Here is a 20,415-nt window from a genome sequence, read left to right as displayed (position 1 = left end):
ATCTCATGTCCTCACATTTCAAAACACAATCAAGCCTTCCCAACAGTCCCCCCAAATATTAACTATTTTCAGCATTAACTCAAAAGTCCACAGTCCAAAGTCTTGTTGGTGACAAGGCAAGTCCCTTCTGCCTATGAGCCTGTAAAATCAAAAGCAAGTTAGTTACTTCCTAGATACAGTGAGGGTACAGACATTGGGTAAATACATCCATTCCAAATGGGAGAAATCGGCCAAAACAAAGGAGCTACAGGCCCCATGCAAGTCTGAAATCCAGCTGGACAGTCAGAGCTTAAAGCTCTGAAATGATCTCCTTTGAATCTATGTATTACATCCAGGTCACACTGATGCAATAGGTGGGCTCCAAAGGCTTTGGGAAGCTCTGTCCCTGTGGCTTTGCAGGATACAGCACTCCCACCCAAGCTGCTTTCACAGCTGGCATTGAGTTTCTGCAGCTTTTCCAGGCACACAGTGCAAGCTGTCAGTGTATCTACCATTTTGGGGAATGAAGGACAGTGGCTCTCTTCTCACAGCTCCACTAGGCAGTGCCCCAGAGGGGACTCTGTGTGGGGGCTTTGATCCCACATTTTCCTTCCACATTGCCCTAGCAGAGGTTCTCTATGAGGGCTCTGACCTTGCAGCAGAATTCTACCTGGACACCCAGGTGTTTCCATATATCCTCTGAAATCTAGGCAGAAGTTCCCAAACCTTATTCTTGTTCTCTGTGTACCCACAAGACCAAGACCTTATGGAAGCTGCCAAGGCTGGGGGTTTGCACCCTCTGAAGCAATTTCCTGAGCTGTACCTTGGCCCCATTTAGCCACGGCTGGAGTGGCCGTGACACAGTCCCAAGGCTACACACAGTAGTGGGACCCTGGACCCAGCCCAGGAAACCGTTTTTTCCCTCCTAGGCCTCTAGGCCTGTGATAGAAAGGCCCACCATAAGATCTCTGACATGCCCTTGAGACATTTTCCCCATTGTCTTGGTGATTAACATTCAATTTCTTGTTATGTATGCAAACTTCTGCTGCTAGTTTGAATTCCTCCCCAGAAAATAGGGTTTTCTTTTCTATCCCATTGCCAGCCTGCGAATTTTTGAACTTTCATGCTCTGCTTTCTCTTGAATGCTTTGCTGCTTAGAAATTTCTTCTGCCAGATACATAAAATCATCTCTCTCAGGTTTAAAGTTCCATAAATCTCTAGGGCAGGGGCAAAATGCTGCCAGTCTCTGCTAAAGCACAGCAAGAGCCACTTTTGCTCCAGTTCCCAACAAGTTTCTCATCTCCATCTGAGACCTCCTCAGCCTAAACTTTATTGTCCATATTACTATCAGCATTTTGTTCAAAGCCACTCAACAAGTCTCTAGGAAGTTCCAAACTTTCCCACATTTTTTTGTCTTCTTCTGAGTCCTCTAAACTGTTCCAGCCTCTGTTGGTTACTCAGTTCCAAAGTTGCTTCCACATTTTTGGGTATCCTTATAGCAGTGCCCCACTCTCTCTGTACCGATTTACTGTATTAGTCTGTTCTCACACTGCTGTAAAGAACTGCCTGAGACTGGGTAATGTATAAAGGAAAGAAGTTTAATTGACTCACAGTTCCACAGGGCTGAGGAGGCCTCAGGAAGCTTACAATCATGTCGGAAAGGGAAGCAAACATGTCCTTCTTCATGTGGCAGCAGGAGAGGGAAATGAGTGCCCAGACAAAGGGGAAGCCCTTTATAAAACCATCACATCTTGTAAGAACTAACTCACTATGATGAGAACTGCCCCATGATTCAATTATCTCCACCTGGTCCCTCCATTCTCCTGTTCACTGCCATTCTCCTCCAAACTTTACTCTGCACTAACCATACTGAACTCCTTACTTCAAAAAACTGCCACAGGGGTGATTATCCTTGCCATTCTCTCTGCTTATAAAGCTCTTTTCCTAGATATTTCCATGGTACTCCCTCTCACTCCATTCAGGACACTTCTCCAATGACATCTCATTAGATAGACCTTTCCTGATTATGCTGTCTAAAGTAGGAGATTTCTTCCCACATCACTCCTATTCCTCCTCTTTTTCTCACTTAATACTCCAAAACTCTGTTTATTTACTTGAAAAGTGGCAATAATATTGGTGTCCTCATCATAAAGTTATTAAAATAAACACATGAGATACATGTAAATTGTCTTGCAAATAATGTCTATAATAATATAATTTTTAAAGCCAAGTATATAATACCTCTAAGCTGCTTAAAATATTTTTATTTGATGATGCTATTGTTTTTAATAGGGCCAGCAAATTAAAAAAACTTTTTAGGGCAGGCAGGTAATTTAAATTTTTTAGAATCCGTCAGGTATAAAGCAAGAGGGGACAAAGGAGGACTGGAGAGTGGATGCCCAATGATATAAAAGCATTCACGTTCAACAATTAAAAACTATAAAGACATTACATTGGCCCTACAGAACAAATGTGCGGATTGAATTCTGCCTATAGGACATGAATTTATGATCCTTAGCAATGTGAAGTTAGAGAAAGGGCTTTATTGTGAAATTGACACAGGTTGTTTTATATCTTATAAATGAAGTCTCATTTTCCTGTGGTCAGAAGAGAGGGGGCGAGCAGAAAAGCAGAGGAACAAATTGTGACGCTAAAATAACATTCTACATAAGGAACTATGCTACAGTAGAATTAATAGCAGAGATTAAGAGATGTAAATGAATTTGAGATACATATTCTAGAGGTAGAATATGCAATACTTTTTGTATGTCCATATGTAGAAATTGGTTGCATTTTCCTTAAATAAAAAGATTTTTTTAAAAGTCAGTGAGCTGTTATGTTTTCTTCCCTCTGACTTCAGTTCCTTGATTCTTTCCATTTTTTAAAATATAAATTTACTCTCTAAAAGCTGGATCAGCTTATGCTCCTTTGTTGAGAGAAGTTGGCATGCTGTCAAGTGGGCTGGGCACACTGAGTTTCAGTTTCCTTTCTCTGAGTCTTTGAAGCTTCAAGGCTGCTGAATAATTTCCTTCTCCCATTTTGTGCCTGCCTAGCTATCCAGACAGAGCAGCTACCCTCAGCTCTAGCTGATACTACAGACAGTACAACAGGTAAATGTCTTTCTGCTTTTCATTTTTCCTAGCTAGCATTAGTCTCTCTCTATCTCTCTCAGGTGACAGTGTCACTTGCCAATCTCTGTTTTTGTTTTAATTTAAAAAACAATAATTTATAGTAAAAAATTAGCTAATGATTTTTTTGCTTTCTGTTCATCCTTTGTTTTGTCATTTTTTTGTATTATGTAGAGTATATAAGAGGCATAAATGCAAATTTTATAACTACATATTATCTGTTTTTTAATATTTAATGGAAAATATATCTGATTTGCCACTAGATCAAGAAGTATGGCAGTGACAACTCGTTTGACATGGTTGCATGAAAAGATCCTGCAAAATCATTTTGGAGGGAAGCGGCTTAGCCTTCTCTATAAGGGTAGTGTCCATGGATTCCATAATGGAGTTTTGCTTGACAGATGTTGTAATCAAGGGCCTACTCTAACAGTGATTTATAGTGAAGATCATATTATTGGAGCATATGCAGAAGAGGGTTACCAGGCAAGAAAGTATGCTTCCATCATCCTTTTTGCACTTCAAGAGACTAAAATTTCAGAATGGAAACTAGGACTATATACACCAGAAACACTGTTTTGTTGTGACGTTGCAAAATATAACTCCCCAACTAATTTCCAGATAGATGGAAGAAATAGAAAAGTGATTATGGACTTAAAGACAATGGAAAATCTTGGACTTGCTCAAAATTGTACTATCTCTATTCAGGATTATGAAGTTTTTCGATGCGAAGGTAGGTTTAATTAGATAATCCTGTATAGAGTTCTCCCTTGCATGTTTGGTAGGTTTGAACCAATTCATCTCTTTAAGGAAAAATGAACTTTTCACTTGTCAATAATTTGGATGGTTCAGACTGAAACCTGGATACAGATTGCTAAGAGACAACCATGGTCAATAAAATGTATATTTATGATAAGAACCCTTAACGTAAGATTTATCCTCTTAGCACATTTTAAGTACAGTAAATCTTCTGTTAATGTGGACTATAGGTTCTTGGAAAATGTGACTTAAGTGAAAAAAATTACAAGGAAACCAGTTTATTTCCCTCATCATTGTAGAAGAAAGACATTATTCAGGGACATGCTGTATGTTGTTTTGCTTAAAATTACAGTTTCCAAGAATCCATGATGATGTTAAGTGACGACTTACCATGTACCAGCAGTGGTCACCAACCTTTTTGGCACCAGGGACCAGTTTCGTGGAAGACAATTTTTCCACAGACTGGTGGTGGGGGGATGATTTCAAGCGCATTACATTTATTGTGCACTTTATTTATATTGCTACTATGTTGTAATATACAATGAAATAATAACACAACTCATTGTAATGTAGAATCAGCGGGAACCCGGAGCTTGTTTTCCTGCAACTAAACGGTCCCATCTTGGGGGTGATGGGAGACAGTGAATCATCAAGCATTAGATTATCATAAGGAGCATGCAGCCTAGATCCCTCATGCACAGTTCATAATATGGTTTGCGCTCCTATGAGAATCTAATTCCGCCACCGATCTGACAGGAAGCAGAGTTCAGGCTGTAATATGAGCAATGGGGAGCAGCTGTAAATACAGATGAAGCTTCACTCGCCTGCCGCTCACGTCCTGCCCTGTGGCCTGGATCCGAACTGGTCACAAAGAGCCACGGCTCCGTGGTCCCGGGAGTTGGGGACCCCTGCCATATGGTATTGTTGCTGTAGGTACTATGCTGTACAGTAGATCTCTGGGACTTAATTATCTTGCATAAGTAAAACTTTATGCCCTTTGACAAATGTATCCTCCTTTCCTCCTTCCAACAGTCCCTGGCAAACCACCATTCTAACTCTGCTTTAATGAATTCGACTATTTTAGAGTCCTCATATAAGCGGGATTATGTAGTATTTGTCCTTTTGTGTCTGGCTTATTTCACTTAGCATAATATCTAATATTGCTGTATTAGTAATTTCAAAGATAGGGGCAAGCAGAAATCTAAGAAAAGGCAGAAAGAGTACTTAGATATTCTGTGTGGCTCCCTAAATCTTTCCTTTCCATATTGGACATATGCTTTAAGGGCCAGAAAAATAGGCAGGGGTTTTAAGTGAAGTTTATGGGCCACTTTACATATTGAAAAATTACACACCAGTTTCCACGACATTTTCAAGGCAGGCAAGCATGCCCCCTTAATCCATGGAATCTGGTTTTTTTTTTTTTTTTTTTTTTTTTGAGACAGAGTCTCTGTCACCCAGGCTGGAGTGCAGTGGCATGATCTCAGCTCACTGCAACTTCCGCCCCGCGGGATCAAGTAATTCTCCTGCCTCAGCCTCCCGAGTAACTGGGATTACAGGCGGACACCACCATCCCCGGCTAATTTTTTGTATTTTTAATAGAGACAGGGTTTCACCTTGCTGGCCAGGCTGGTCTCGAACTCCTGACCTCGTAATCCGCTTGCCTTGGCCTCCCTAAGTGCTGGGATAACAGGTGTGAGACACCGTGCCCAGCTGGAATCTAGATTTATTTACTAAGTAATTCTTAGCCACAGGTATCCTGTTAAGGACGTTCAAGAGATGTGTAGTATTCCGTGTGGGAAATATCATTAGTCTATTTACCAGGACATAAAATTACCAGCATATTTATTAGAAAATTAGACTCAGTCAGTTGTCTTCCTTTTTTCCCTGAGAGTGTTCCCTGGTAAAGTGAGTGAATGTATCTGTCTAACTGCTTTAGCTCCTACCTTCCTAGTGATTCACCCTTATTTTTGTACGTAGCAATAGTTTGTTCCTTTTCATTCATATAGTATTCCATTGTGGTGCATCTTGCACAGTATTTTATCCAATCATCACTGGTGGACATTTGTTTTCCAGTTTGGGGCTATTACAAATAATACTGCTATAAATATTATTATTGTACATATCTTTTGGTTGATACATATAATTGTTTTTTGAAGAAAATACAATGAAATTGCTGGATCATAGGGTATGTATATGTTCATTTTCAGTTGACACTGATGAAATTTCCCAACATAGTTTTAAATAAATTTCTAGAACTATAAGTAGTGTACAAAGGTCTCTGTCACTCCAAATCTTTTTCAGCCTTTTGTTTTATTTTTAGATTATATAACTATTTTGGTATATGAGTGGTGGTATGACATTTAGCAAATTTGTCGTTCTTTGATAAAACAAGATAATTATTTATTTTACATTTTAAAATAATCAATTGCTATATTAATTTATCCTTTCTTCACGTTTTAAAATTCGGTTTTATATTTTATAATTTCTCTTTATATTTGTGTGGTTTGTTTCTTTATTCTTTTTTATTCTATTTTCAATTTTCAGTGTTTTCCTTCTTGCCATTAATGAAATGGGATTTTATCAAAACATTGACATAAAGGTTCATATTGCTATTTCCTATATATTTATAATTGTGGTTTTTATTTCCTTTTGGGTATTAAAGTTATTTAAGACAGTTCTTTTTAAACTCCCAGGAGGCTGCTTTTCCAATTGTTTGTACTTGCACTTTGCTAGTCTTATCATGTTATAGATATTGAGTGAAGTTTTAATAATTTCTACTATTGGTAATTTATTGTTTACTTTGTTGCCATACATATAGCCATGTTTATAAATGTTCCACATGATATTCTTCTTTTGTAATTGAGAGAATTGGTAGCATCGCTTATCCTTATCCTTTCTGTTTTAAATTCACCATAAAAATGTCTCTTTCCAAAAAAAATAATTCTGAGCCCGTGCCTTATTGATCTGAATGAAATCCACTGCTTACCCCTGAACAATTTACTGTGCTCTGGTTGGGCAGGCATGAGTCTCATCTTCTCTTCTGGGGGCAGGAATAAAATTAAGTGAGCTGGAAGTTCCTGGAGTTCCAATTGTTAATAGCAGGTTGTAGAGAAAATCTAGTGCCTGTGTTTTCTGTTTTTGTGTCTCTGCACATTATTCCTCTCAGACCTATTGGATTATGGAGGGGAAAATGTCTTATTAGACATTCCCACATTTCCACATTAGATATTCCCACATCTCTAGGCCTTGCTTCTTTTATTTAGAAAACACCCACACTCTCAATTCCCATGTCGGAGTAAGTTACACACTACTGTTGAGTAATTGAATGAGAAGAGATCTGCTGATAGTACAGAGGGTCTACTTACCTCTAGCCCTAGCCTCTTCAAATGAGATCATGTTAAAGAGATTTATCAGAATTTGCTCTATAAAATTGCTCCCTTTTCACCATACAGGACCATTCTCATGGAAAAGCTATTTTTGTATTTGTCCCTAGTGAATTCACTGATATTCATTCATTCATTCAGCCAATTATTCAACAACTTCTAATCTACATTATTCTTTGATTATTTCCCCAGATTCACTGGACGAAAGAAAGATAAAAGGGGTCATTGAGTAAGTCAGTGCTTTTAAGATTCTATTACTCTCTTCATTATCTTTGACTTATTCTATGATAGGTCTCATCAATATAATTGGCAACACATATTATCACACATAACTTGTGGATCATCAAGAACAAACTGTATTTATAATCATAAAATATTTGATAATATTAATGTTAAAACAAAAAGGACACTGAGTAGAGGAAAGGAATTTCAATGTCATATACTCGAAGAAAAATAATTACTTGTTTGTATGTCTGTGTTTTGCTTAGAATTCTTGCAGTTAATATTTCAACTACTCTAGAGAGTTGCTGTAGAAGAAGTGGTTGGTGGGTGGAGAAAACCTACCATGAACTTCAAGAACATGTTAGAAATTGTCTACTTTCATGTACTTCAGTAGTCATATATATTGTGACTTATATATATGTGACACAATATATATGACTTCTGAAGTTTAGTCTTAAATAATTGATCTTTATGTTTAAAACAGCTATTACTTATCTTTAGATTTATACGGTCTAGTAATTTAAATCTGAAAGATTTTATGTCTGGCTTTAGTTGTGTATTATTTTTGCTTTTTGTTCTTTTTGCAATAGGATTTCAGGTAGGTTAGTCTCATATCTTTCATGTAAGAAGTCAAGTTGCTAATCAAAAATAATATCTATGAAGAAATGAATTCTCAGAAAATTTATAATAAGGTTTTGCGACCTAACCTCAGTCAATTGTTAAAAACAGTCATGTCTAAACAGGCTCAGGAAGAGCTTACTGTCTGCCTTGAGAACTTATGAACCATATGGATCCCTGGTTCAACAAATACGAATTCTGCTGCTGGGTCCAATTGGAGCTGGGAAGTCTAGCTTTTTCAACTCAGTGAGGTCTGTTTTCCAAGGGCATGTAACGCATCAGGCTTTGGTGGGCACTAATACAACTGGGATATCTGAGAAGGTAAGCACATTTGAGGCCACCTGGCCTTTGCTTCTCTGTTCAAATCAATTATATTTCAAAAGCCTTTTGCAGATCAACTTTATTACATATAGACTTCATCTCAATTTATAATAAAAAATGAATCTTTAAAATTGCTTTTCTCCCCTCTACAGTATAGGACATACTCTATTAGAGACGGGAAAGATGGCAGATACCTGCCATTTATTCTGTGTGACTCACTGGGGCTGAGTGAGAAAGAAGGCGGCCTGTGCATGGATGACATATCCTACATCTTGAACGGTAACATTCGTGATAGATACCAGGTAATATTTGACTAATGAGAAATTATAACTGATTTTTAAAATGCTTATTTTTGTACAAATGTATCAGCGTTTATCTTCTTAAACTATACTTGCTCAAGATCCTTTGTCCCTTTTCGATTTTTTTTTTTCAAAAAGAATAAAAACATCTCAAGGGCTCTTCCATCATGGCTATCTTAACAGCTACTCCACTTTCCATTGCTTTCAGCTATGTGAAACAGAAATCCAACTATATCAACTTACCCACACAGATAATTTTTCTTATGTAAGAGGAAGTCTGAAGGCAGGCAGCTTGGGACCAGTGTGGCAGCTATCTGAAGTTATTAACTTCAGAGATCCTTCTGACTTTTTGAGGCCCTCAGCATGGGCTGTTAAGATATGCCTCCCCCAAATTTGTATGTTGAAGTCCCTAGTCCTCAATGTGATGGTATTTGGAGGTAGCGACTTTGGGAGGTAATTAGGTCATGAAGATAGAGACCTCATGAATGGGATTAGTGCTCTTATATACATAAGAAAGATGATCTCTTTCTGTCATGTGAAGATATAGCCTGAAGGTGACTCTCTATAAACCAGGAAGAGGACCCTGACCAGAAACTGAATCTTCTCGCACCTTGATCTTGAAATTCCCAGCCTCCAGAACTGTGAGAAATAAATGTTTGTTGTTTAAGCACCCGATCTGTATAATGTGTCATAGCAGCCCCACCTGACTGAGACATATGGCTGTCATTTTTATGTGAAAAAACACTGAACACTGTCAGTGATCCAGGCAAGAGGAAGGGGAGACCAAAGAACCATCTCAGTATATATTTTTTAAACTTCTAGTCTTTTAATGAACATTCAGATCTTGAATTAATCAGTAAGTTTACTTTGCTCCAAATGGTAGTTAATGATGCCAGCATCTTTCACTGAATGCCTTTTGTATCTTTCCATTATGAAATATTTGGGTCAGTTTTTGTATTGCCTAGTTTTTTCTATTGATGTAGTGATCTATTATTTCATGAGAGCATTTTAATTATTTTAATTACTATATTATCTAATTGTTTTAATTACCATAGTAATCAATTATGGCTTGATAAGTTACCAGACAAGTCACATTCATTTTTTATTACTCCTATTTGTTTTTCTTGGCAATTTTCATACATAGGCCTTTTCAAGTGAGGTTTTTTGTGCTTTGTTTGATCATTTGTGTTTGATTTCTTGTTGTTTAGAGTGAAATTATATTTACACTTTATACTGAAAATTGGTTGACATCTTTACATATCTCGTGTGCCTATTAAAAAACACAGCAAGTTTTGTTTTTCTATTCATGCAAGATTTTTTCATTCTTTAGTATAGAGTTATCTTGTAAATGCTGTTTATTTTTAAATATTCTTTTTTAAATACAAACTTTTTATCATAGAGAATTTAAAAATATACAAAGTAGTTTAATGGATTCCCATGTACTCAGCTTCAAAAATTTTTGACTCACAGCCAATCTCGTTTTATCTATATCTACCCACTTTCTCTTCTCTCATATTATTTTGAAGCAAACCCAAGAAATCGTAACATTTCATTCAATATTGAATATACATATAACTATATAAATAGGAGCATATATATATTTCTCCTTAAACATAGCCATAATACTTCTATCCTACCTAAAATTTACTATCATTCCATAAATTATCAAATACAACTCAATGTTCAAATTTCTAATTGCTTTATAAATATACATCTTTAAGTTTGTTTGAAAAACATTCAAATAGGTCTATTCAGTCTCTTTGATTGTATGTTCTGACTTTATATCCCTTGCTTTTTCCTTATCATTTGTTTCTTAAGAAATCTAGTTGTTTTGTAGACTTCTACGTAATCTGAACTCCATTATTTGCATCCCTCGGGGTAGTTTTACATGGTCCTCTGTTTTCTATGTGTCCTGATTATTGAGAGTTGAAGCTAAAGTGTGTTTCAATTTAGGTTCTACTTCATAGATTGTGTTGTATTCTATGAAACCATGCACAATATGGGGATTTATCCCTTTTCTAATACTGGTATTAATCAATGTTTAATTCCTAGATCCATTTATTTGTTAAAGTGTGAAAATAGTGACATTCTATATTATTCTTTCACCATTTCACATATGAAAGGAAGCTTACCCTCATCCATTCTTTGATTACCCAGTGGCACAGTTTAAAAAGAACAACAGGATATATGCTTGAAATTTTTGCCTTTTTGCAAGACTGTGAAATAATAACATCTCCTTCGCCTTTGCCAATAGGGTCAAGATATTATTTTATTGTTATTAAGAACTCAATATGAATTGAACATACATTGTGTGTTTCAATCCATTGTAGGTTTTCTCCATACTGATGTAAAATGTACCATCTTGTACCAGTGACAGCCTCTACAATTTTGATCCTGAGTCCTTTTGACATGAACCTAAAAGTCTTTTTTATATTCTTTTATTCTTGCCACAGCTTTTGAAACAGCTATTTCTTCAAGTAGTCCTGGTGTGGGGCATTAGAAATGTTCATAGCTACTTGGTTGGTCATTGTTTCTTGACTTTCTCAGTGAGTAGAGTTAAGTAATATACATTTTAATGAAAAAAAAATAAATTATAAACTTATACAAAAACTTCTTATTCAAATTCAGTACTAGAAAGTTTTTACTTACTCTCTTTTCTATCACTCGTATATCTGCTTTCACCCAAACTGAGAATTCTCAGTCTCAAAAACACTGGAGGTAACAGAATATCATGTCACAGCTCATTTCCTTTATCTTATATAACATCTATAGTAACCTCAGTATAAAAGCTCTATCAGTACCATGAACAATCTCATCATAATCACACTTAATATCATTTCATATAATCACAATCAAAACTGGAAACAATTAAAACATTTTAGCAGATTTTTATAGTGTGTTTAGGTTGTATCATGTATCCTTGGAGGGGTATACAAATTATTGTATTTTAAAGTCAATCAGAATAGTTTATTCTTGTATTATAACCACAACAGTTCACTAATTAAATTAAATTTAGAAATTGATTTTTTAAGTTAATTTGGTTTTATATTTATGTTTAACATTTATGTGGTTCAAAGATCAAATCTACAAAATAATGTATAGTCAAAGAATCTATCTTCCTTCTCTGCCCCTTCAAATAAATTTCTCCCCTCTTCCCATTAGTAACCATATAAAATTTATATTTTACTTGCCTTTTAAAATATGTAACAAAGTACATATAAATTTGCGGCTACTCCATTCTTGGAGAAGTGGTAGAAAACTATGTTATATTGACATATCAGACATCGTTTAACTGACATGGCATTTTTCTGCTACAAATGTTCCAGCAGTTAATAATCTTTGCATATATCATTTTGCATTTTTGTCAGTATATCAGTGGGACAGATTCCCAACAGAGAAGTGCTAGATGAAGACTAAAGTCATCTCACCTTGGACCCCTTCCCTTCTTGTGCTCTGCTTGATGGTACCAGCTTTTTTTTCTGAATGCTCTTACTTCCATCTGTGGGCAGATTGCCTCTCTTATCTAGAACACTTTCAGCCATATCCTTATTCTCTTTAGCAGACTCACTCCTGCTATTTTAGCTCTCAGATTACATGTCCTTTCCTCACAGAGGCCTTACTTGACTAGGTGAAAGGACTGCTGGCTTACTTGCATAATGCCTGTCTTCTCTACCAAGATTGTTAGCCTCATACTATTAGAGACTTTTCTGTTTTGTTTACCATTTGATTTACTTGCACAGTGCCTGGTACATAGTTTGTGCTCATAAATATTTGTTGAATTAATATCTTGCTTTATGTCTACCTTACAGTTTAATCCCATGGAATCAATCAAATTAAATCATCATGACTACATTGATTCCCCATCGCTGAAGGACAGAATTCATTGTGTGGCATTTGTATTTGATGCCAGCTCTATTGAATACTTCTCCTCTCAGATGATAGTAAAGATCAAAAGAATTCGAAGGGAGTTGGTAAACGCTGGTGAGTCTCATTCCACTTTGCTAAGGGTAATACCACTAAGGGTAATTGACTAGACTGTATTTTAGAATGCTTTTTGGACAGGATAAAGAACTTAAGTCATTGCATATTTCAATCTTCCCTAGCCTACCAGGATGCTTCAATGAAATTGAGCATTCATTGGCTATATGACTTTGTGCAAGTAACTTAAACTCTCTGTGCCTCAATTCTCTAATCAATAAAATTAGTATAATAATAGTACCTCTTAGAGACTTTTTTGTTAAGAATTAAAACAAATTAATGCATATGTGAAGGGTAGTACAATCTGAACTACCCCTATATCCTCGCATTCTTTATTGACCAAGATTGGGCCTTGAGCTTTAAGAATTAGAAAATGAAGAAGAAACATTTCCGAAAGGAAAAGAAACAGGAAGGTAAGATGTTTGTAGGGAGAGGTAAAGAGTTTGGAGAAGGTAACCAGGATCAGGGATTTAGGGTGACCCATTCTGGCTTTTCTTGTCATATCCACTTTGAGTGAGAAAGAGCCAGTTTATCACTGTTCTTAGTTTTGAAGCAGAGAGTGATCAACTTACCTGCTTGCTGAAATTTAAAACTTTGCAAAGAGGAGATGTGCAGAGAGATGATTGCTAGTGTTGTGAAATAAGGGAAGTTTACTTGTGATGCTTTGACACATTCTGTCTCTTTCTTGAGGATTCTTCTCCCCCATCTTGTTTATTAGAGCCCTTTGGTCTTTAGTCTCTGTCAAAACACAACTTCTGGACAGAATATGAAATCAATCAGTAATATTGCAGCATAAATTTTAGTTACCTCTTCCAAGAGGTGGTTTCATTTGAGGCCTCATTTGTTACCATGGAAATCAATGAAGGTGACTCCCCATGTCAGAGAAATTCCAGATACTAATAAGTAGTCCAGGGGAGTTTTTTGGGGAGATGAGGGGGACTGGGGTGTGGGGGATCTTTCCAAATCTGAAATTGTTCCATAGGTTGCCTATTACATAATTGATAGTTAAGTAACTTGAAAATACTGATGCTCTCTAAAATGATTTAAAAAATTCTGTTTGGCATAGGTGTGGTACATGTGGCTTTGCTCACTCATGTGGATAGCATGGATCTGATTACAAAAGGTGACCTTATAGAAATAGAGAGATGTGTGCCTGTGAGGTCCAAGGTAATGAATGATGCCCTTCGTAAACACATTTTCTGGGGTATGTTACTACAATCACATACTAGTGTGTATAAAAATAAAAACAAGCAGCTACTGGGTTTAAGAAGAATTACAAAATTACTTAAATAGGGCCCATTTCCCAAGATTTAAAAATTAAATACAGTTGTTCCTTGGTATTTGCAGGGGATTAGTTCCAGGACTTTGCATTGTTACCAAAATCTGTGGATGCTTAATGGCATAGTATTTGTATTTGCATATAACCTATGCACATCCTTTGGTATACTTTAAATAATATCTAGATTACTTATAATACCTAACCCAAATTAAATGCTTTGTAAATAGTTGTTCTACTCTATTTTTAATTATTAATGACAAGAAAATAACCTGTACGTGTTCAGTACAGATGAAATATTTTTTCAAATTTTATTTTTTTGAGATGAAGTTTCTGTTGCCCAGGCTGGAGTGCAGTGGCATGATTTCGGCTCACTGCAACCTCCGCCACCTGGGTTCAAGTGATTCTCCTGCCTCTGTCTCTCAGCAGCTGGGATTACAGGCACGTGCCACCACGCCTGGCTAATCTTTTCTGTATTTTTGTAGAGATTAGGTTTCACCATGTTGGCCAGGCTGGTCTCAAACTCCTGACCTCAGGTGATCTGCTCATCTCGGTCCCCCAAAGTTCTGGGATTAAGGCATGAGTCCCTATACCCAGCCATTTTTTTTCAATTTTTTTTGAGCCTTAGTTGAACTCACAGATGCAGAACCCATGGATACAGAAGGCTAACTGTCTATCTTTACACTGACATGGGTAAGTTCTTTTATTACAATTTAATTCAACTAGATTCAATTCAATAAATGTTTATTGATATTATCTTTAAGGTTGAGCCAGTGTGTTACTCTCTTATCAGCTACACAGATCATGAAAAAAATTCCCCTGCACTAAAAATTTTACAATTTTATAAATAGTGGTGAGGGGATGGGAGTGTGGGATAAGAAAAAGTTGACAAGAGATTATGTATGATTGAGTGTGATAAATATAATGAAACAATGAAAGATAAAGTGCTTTAAAAGTTTAGAGAAGGAAAGTATAGTGTTAAAGGGGTTCGGGAAGATTTCATCAATGGAACGGCACTGGGAAACGGCTTTCAAGGAGAAGAAATATTTCACAAAATGAAGAGACAAAAAGGGGCCAACAAATTCAGCATAAGACAATATATTAATGGAGGAAAAGTCAGCATGTTTGGGAAATGTGGAGTTCAGGTTAGTGAAGGGCTGGATCTTTGTAGGCAGAGATAAAATGGGCAAGGAACATTTGCATGAAGTAATTTTATTTAATTAGGAGCATTATGAGGAATCACAGCAATTTTTTGAAAGAGTAATGATATGATCAAAGTTAATTAAAGTTATGATCTTCAGAAAAATTAATCTGGCACTGTGTACAGAATAGATTGGAATCAAAAGGAACCTGGAGGTGGGAACACCAGTTGGGAGAATGCAGTGATAGCAAGTATTTGTTGAGCACTAAGTATGTGATAGATTTTCTTAATCAGTCCTTATAACAAGCCTATGAAATGGGTACTATCATTACTGCATTTTACAAGTGAGGAAACAAAGAAAACAGAGTAAATATCTGCCAACGTTTATTGACAGTGCTGAGCAGTGACAGATAAATATTTCGAACCTAGGCACTTTGATTCTAGAGGTAAAATAGTCTAAACAAGAATTAAACGTTAAACTGGTCTAATAAAATCTACTTACCCAGAGAATGTTTTTTAAAAGAAACAGGAAATGTATGGACTGTAGGATAGGTGTCATAAAAATTTTGTTTCTAAATCATTTAGAATCCACTGCATGTATTCCAAATTACAATTATCAGTGACATTAGAACTTGATATGTGAAGTTCTTCAAGAGTACTTTGTGAGACCAGATCTCCATTTTTTTCCAATGGGAAATTATTGCCAAGTTCCTACATCTTGATATTGCTTTCGTAATTTATACTGACATAAAATAATATTTTTCACTGTTTTGCAATGTCTTTTTAATTTCTGTATTGCAGCTAGAGGAAGTCCAAAGAAAACTTGGATTTGCTCTTTCTGACATCTCGGTGGTTAGCAATTATTCCTCTGAGTGGGAGCTGGACCCTGTAAAGGATGTTCTAATTCTTTCTGCTCTGAGACGAATGCTATGGGCTGCAGATGACTTCTTAGAGGATTTGCCTTTTGAGCAAATAGGTAGATGTGTTTGGTGGTGTGGAAGCTTGGAAGCGGTCAGGTAGTTGGCTACTTTCTGCTTGGATCTATTAAATACCTGGCAGCTCTCTGTCTTTTTGTGGGTTGTTGCCCTGTGATTAGTTCTGCTTTTTAACCCACTCCCTGGATGCATTTTTCCCTCCTTGCATTTCCCTCTTTTCCTGGAGTTCATACTAGAGAATCTGCACTATGTTTTTCCCTTTTTGTCTTGAGATGAAAGTTTTAAAATAATCCACCTCTGTCATTTCCACTCTCTGAACATCCCAAGCTGTATCCCTGGCCTCTTTTCTCAGACTATGTTTCTTTACTTGGGACCTAGAACTGGATTGGATTAGCATTGCTCCTGATCAGATGAGACCTTTGATTATTTGCCCCTTCCTTAGGACCTTACACTCCTGTCTTTCTTTGACTTGCCTTTTTGTTTCTTTCCTTCATCTTAGTCCCTCTTCATGCAGTATGGTCATTGCTAGGTAGAGGTATGTCCTTTTATGTAATGGCCACAGAATTTAGTATTACATAAACTTTCTTTTAACAATCTGTGCATAGTACATGCTGCACTGTTCCATTTAGAGATTTGACAGAGGTTTCAGTTTAGTATACTCAAATCTTATTTTAGTGCTTGGGAAATCAATTCAGAATATCACATCCTCTCCAATTCTCTCTTACTCAAATTGCTGGGAAACTCTCATGTTACTAACTTTGTTGCTCTAACTCTGCCATCTTGGTTTCCCCATCCCTTCTCTTCCTCATGGTACGTGTGCTCCTAATATTAGCGTTGGTTGAGATCTTCAGTGGCCCAATATTCCTCTTCCCTCTGGTTGCCTTTCCTGAGATAATCCACTAAGAATATTTTGTGTTTCTTTTCTCAGGGAATCTAAGGGAGGAAATTATCAACTGTGCACAAGGAAAAAAATAGATATGTGAAAGGTTCACGTAAATTTCCTCACATCACAGAAGATTAAAATTCAGAAAGGAGAAAACACAGACCAAAGAGAAGTAACTAAGACCAAAGGGATGTGTTTTATTAATGTCTAGGATGAAGAAATGCATAGAACATTGTAGTACTTGTAAATAACTAGAAATAACATGATTTAGTCATAATTGTGAAAAATAATAATAATTTTTCTTGGATTTATGTTCTGTATCTGTGAAAAAATAAATTTCTTATAAAACTCGGGTCTAACTTGAGAGTGTGTGTGATTTTGGAAAAATTATGATTTGTCAGCATCTTCTGATATTCACTGCTTTCATCTTAATTTTGCCTTCTGATTTTATTTCTAAAGTATGTGGTTTTGGTCTGTATGAATCCCTTCTTAATGTTGTATTCTTTAACCTAAAGCCATTTTTGCTTAATGTTTGATACTTACCGAATGTGGTAATTAATATTTATAAGAATTCTGTAAGACTAAAACTGAAAGAGACTATAGCTTGATTACTTTATAGTTATAACTATTTTAGTTACAAGTGACAACACTCACCCTGAACTATATGAATAAAAAAGAGGATTATAGTATTGGATCAAGTAATCAAACCAAAGAAAGGGCATAGAACTGGCTTCAGAAATGATTGAATCTGGGGATTTAAAAGCTGTTGACTATTTCTCTCTCTCTAGCTGTCTCTCTATTTCGGTCTCTGTCTCTCTCGCTCTCTCTCTCACACACATATTCACCCCTTCATTATTCCTTTATGTGTTGCTATCATTCTCTCAGGTTAGCATCCTTGATAATCTTAAGCCATCTTAATTCAAGTCTTATTAATACATATAAAATTATTAGCAATTACTTTTAAAAAGCTTTTTGTTAAAATATAGTATAAACATAAAAAGTGCATGATTCATGTATATGGCCCAATGCATTTTTATAAACTTAACAAATCCAAGAAACTAGCACTCAGATAAGAAACAGAACTTCACCAGCAGGCATGTCAGAAGTCCGACTTATGCCCCAGCCTAGTTGTTAGCCAGGGTATCCACTATTCTGAGTGTTACCCTGCTGATGGTAAACCTTAGCTGAAGGCAAAGTTAGGTCCACAAAATGGGCAAAATTGAAGGCAATATATCTGACAGTATAGGACAATTTTGACTCATCTGAGGTAATGCTTGCTATTCTGATTCATGCTGTGGTTGATGCCCTTGCATTTAGTGCATATGAGATCCACATGAGCAGTCAATTAAGAATACACTTTGAGGAGCATTAAATTATGAAAATCTGTAGCAATTTTGTGGAAGAATTAAAATGGATCATGTCAGTGGCCACCAAATAAAGCCTAGTTGCTGGCTAAAGAGGCATTAGAATACAAAGGCTGATATACTGGTCCATTCCTTGGATGTCTTCATTTGGGTACATGAAATAAACAGAGATATTGTCATTCAAGCTATAAACATTGGGTGGAATCATGACATACTCCTTTATGGAAACTGCTAATGTAGTAACACAGTATTCAGAATGCTAATAGAGAATTTCTAAAACACGGCTTTTGGTAAGATTCTTTGAAAGCAAAGAACCACAGGTAGACTATGTAGAAACCTTACTAGTAGCCCCAGGTGTCTTCAACTGGGTTCTGACTAGAATAAATGAATGTCGGGCTTTGACTTTGCTTATACTTTGGGTGTAGCAATGTCTTAGGACAGTGGTCCCCAACATTTTTGGCACCAGGGACTGGTTTCATGGAAGACAATTTTTCCGCAGACCAGTGGTGGGTCAGGTGGTTTTGGGATGATTCAAGCACATTACATTTATTGTGCACTTTATTGCTATTATTATTACATTATAATATAAAAAGAAATCATTATACAACTCACCATAGTGTATAATCAGTGGGAGTCCTGAGCTTGTTTTGCTGCAATTAGACAGTCCCATCTTGGGGTGATGCATGACAATGACAAATCATTAGACATTGGATTCTCATAAGGAGCGCACAATCTAGATCCCTTACACGCGCAGTTCACAATAGGGTTCACATTCCTATGAAAATCTAATTCCACCCCTGATCTGACAGGAGGCAGAGCTTAGGCAGTAATGTGAGCAATGGGGAGCAGCTGTAAATACAGATGGAGCTTCCCTCAGTCACCTGCTGCTCACGTCCTGCTGTGTGGCCTGGTCCCTAACAGGTCACAAACTCATACTGGTCTGTGGCTTGGGGGATGGGCATCCCTGGCCTAGGACACTATTAAAGATGTGGAACAACAGAATGTGAATAAGCTCAGTTTCCTAGGTTGCATTTCCTCAAATCAGAGTATACACATCATGTTGCCTATGTACAAAACAGAGCTAAAAGACTCAGCATCATATGGACTTATGAAGTTCTGCATCATCAATATAGCAACAGTTTGATCAAGAACTGAAATGGGTCATTCTGCCCTTTTTCAGCGTTCAACATGTCTAAGCAAGGATGTGGTGGGTTCTCCAGTGTGAAATACTGGAATTCCTTGGGTTTTCTGATAGGAGCCAAGATCAATTGTGTTGACTACACAGGAGCCAAAAATCTCTATATCATGTCTGTGAAGGGAATCAAAGGGCAGCTGAACAGACTTTCCACTGCTGGAGTGGGTGACATGGTGATGGTCAGTCAATAAAGGCAAACAACCAGAGCTCAGAAAGGAAGAATATCCAGCCGTGGTAGTTCAACAAAAAAAAGTCATACCAAAGAAAGAATGGCATGTTTCTTTATTTTGCAGATAATATAGGGGTCATAGAAAACAATGAAGGCAAGATGGAAAGGTCCTGCCATCATAAGACCAGTTGGAAAGGAGTGTGCAGACTTGTGGCCCAGGATTGTGTTAGATGCTCACAGCATTGCGTGATTCTCCAGTATATTTGTGTTAAAAAAAAGGCAAGTAACTAATTAAAAATATTTGCTCTTCCCACTCCCCAAAAAACTAACTGGAATGGGCAATTAAAATATCTGTTGATAAAAACTGGTGATGATGAGGTCATGAAGGACTAGCTGGCTGGATTGGGTGAATTTAAAGCAGAAAAACCCTTTGGGAAGAATTTTGGTAAATGGTTGTAGGGATAAAGAGAAGATTGATGATGCACTTGCACAACTTTATCTTTCCAACAAAAATTTTCTTTTATCTTGCCAGATCAAGTTGTATCAGGTTTGGGCTACAATAGCATATCCCAGCATAGGGAGGCATCACCACTCAGGATACTATTTCAATCCCTGTGAATTTGACTTGCATCCTGGTAAGGAAACGACTTGATAGTGACTCCATCTCATGTATAAAGTAGGACTGGCTGTAAGTGTTGCTCCATTGCCTACAAGTGGGTTGGTCCCATCACTACTTATATTTATAGTTCTTCTTCCTGGGGAAGGCCT

General features: G+C 36.8%; 1 protein-coding gene and 1 pseudogene across 4 annotated transcripts; both read left to right on the top strand.

The window, feature by feature from the left end:
* Positions 1–1,198: 1,198 nt before the first annotated feature.
* Positions 1,199–17,278, top strand: IFI44 (interferon induced protein 44). 4 transcript variants are annotated; one of them, XM_003807772.6, is made up of 9 exons: positions 1,199–3,089; positions 3,371–3,837; positions 7,439–7,475; positions 8,212–8,407; positions 8,560–8,709; positions 12,516–12,687; positions 13,751–13,851; positions 15,903–16,077; positions 16,965–17,278. In XM_003807772.6, the coding sequence occupies exons 2-9, from the start codon at positions 3,381–3,383 to the stop codon at positions 17,009–17,011; spliced, it is 1,335 nt and encodes a 444-aa protein (XP_003807820.2). In that variant the 5' UTR covers positions 1,199–3,089; positions 3,371–3,380; the 3' UTR covers positions 17,012–17,278. The 4 variants fall into 4 exon arrangements, 3 of the variants coding, with proteins under 3 accessions (XP_003807820.2, XP_054972922.1, XP_054972932.1); XM_055116947.3 differs by having other exon boundaries at positions 15,903–16,117; XR_008626512.2 differs by lacking the exon at positions 16,965–17,278 and having other exon boundaries at positions 13,751–14,653; positions 15,903–16,041.
* A 2,193-nt stretch (positions 17,279–19,471) lies between these two features.
* On the top strand, positions 19,472–19,897 carry LOC100976045 (large ribosomal subunit protein uL14-like; annotated as a pseudogene).
* The last annotated feature ends 518 nt before the right edge of the window (positions 19,898–20,415 follow it).

Source organism: Pan paniscus, chromosome 1 (genome assembly GCF_029289425.2).
Source record: "Pan paniscus chromosome 1, NHGRI_mPanPan1-v2.0_pri, whole genome shotgun sequence".
NCBI classification, from domain to species: Eukaryota; Metazoa; Chordata; class Mammalia; order Primates; family Hominidae; genus Pan; species Pan paniscus.
This window is presented reverse-complemented; position numbering and strand designations above follow the sequence as displayed.

Bases quoted from the DNA above. Each gene is read 5' to 3' on its own strand.
- IFI44 (XM_055116947.3), top strand. From the start codon at position 3,381: ATGGCAGTGACAACTCGTTTGACATGGTTGCATGAAAAGATCCTGCAA. The intron at 8,408-8,559 runs GTAAGCACATTT...TCCCCTCTACAG, and splicing joins CAACTGGGATATCTGAGAAG to TATAGGACATACTCTATTAG. The intron at 16,118-16,964 runs GTAGTTGGCTAC...TTCTTTTCTCAG, and splicing joins GGAAGCTTGGAAGCGGTCAG to GGAATCTAAGGGAGGAAATT.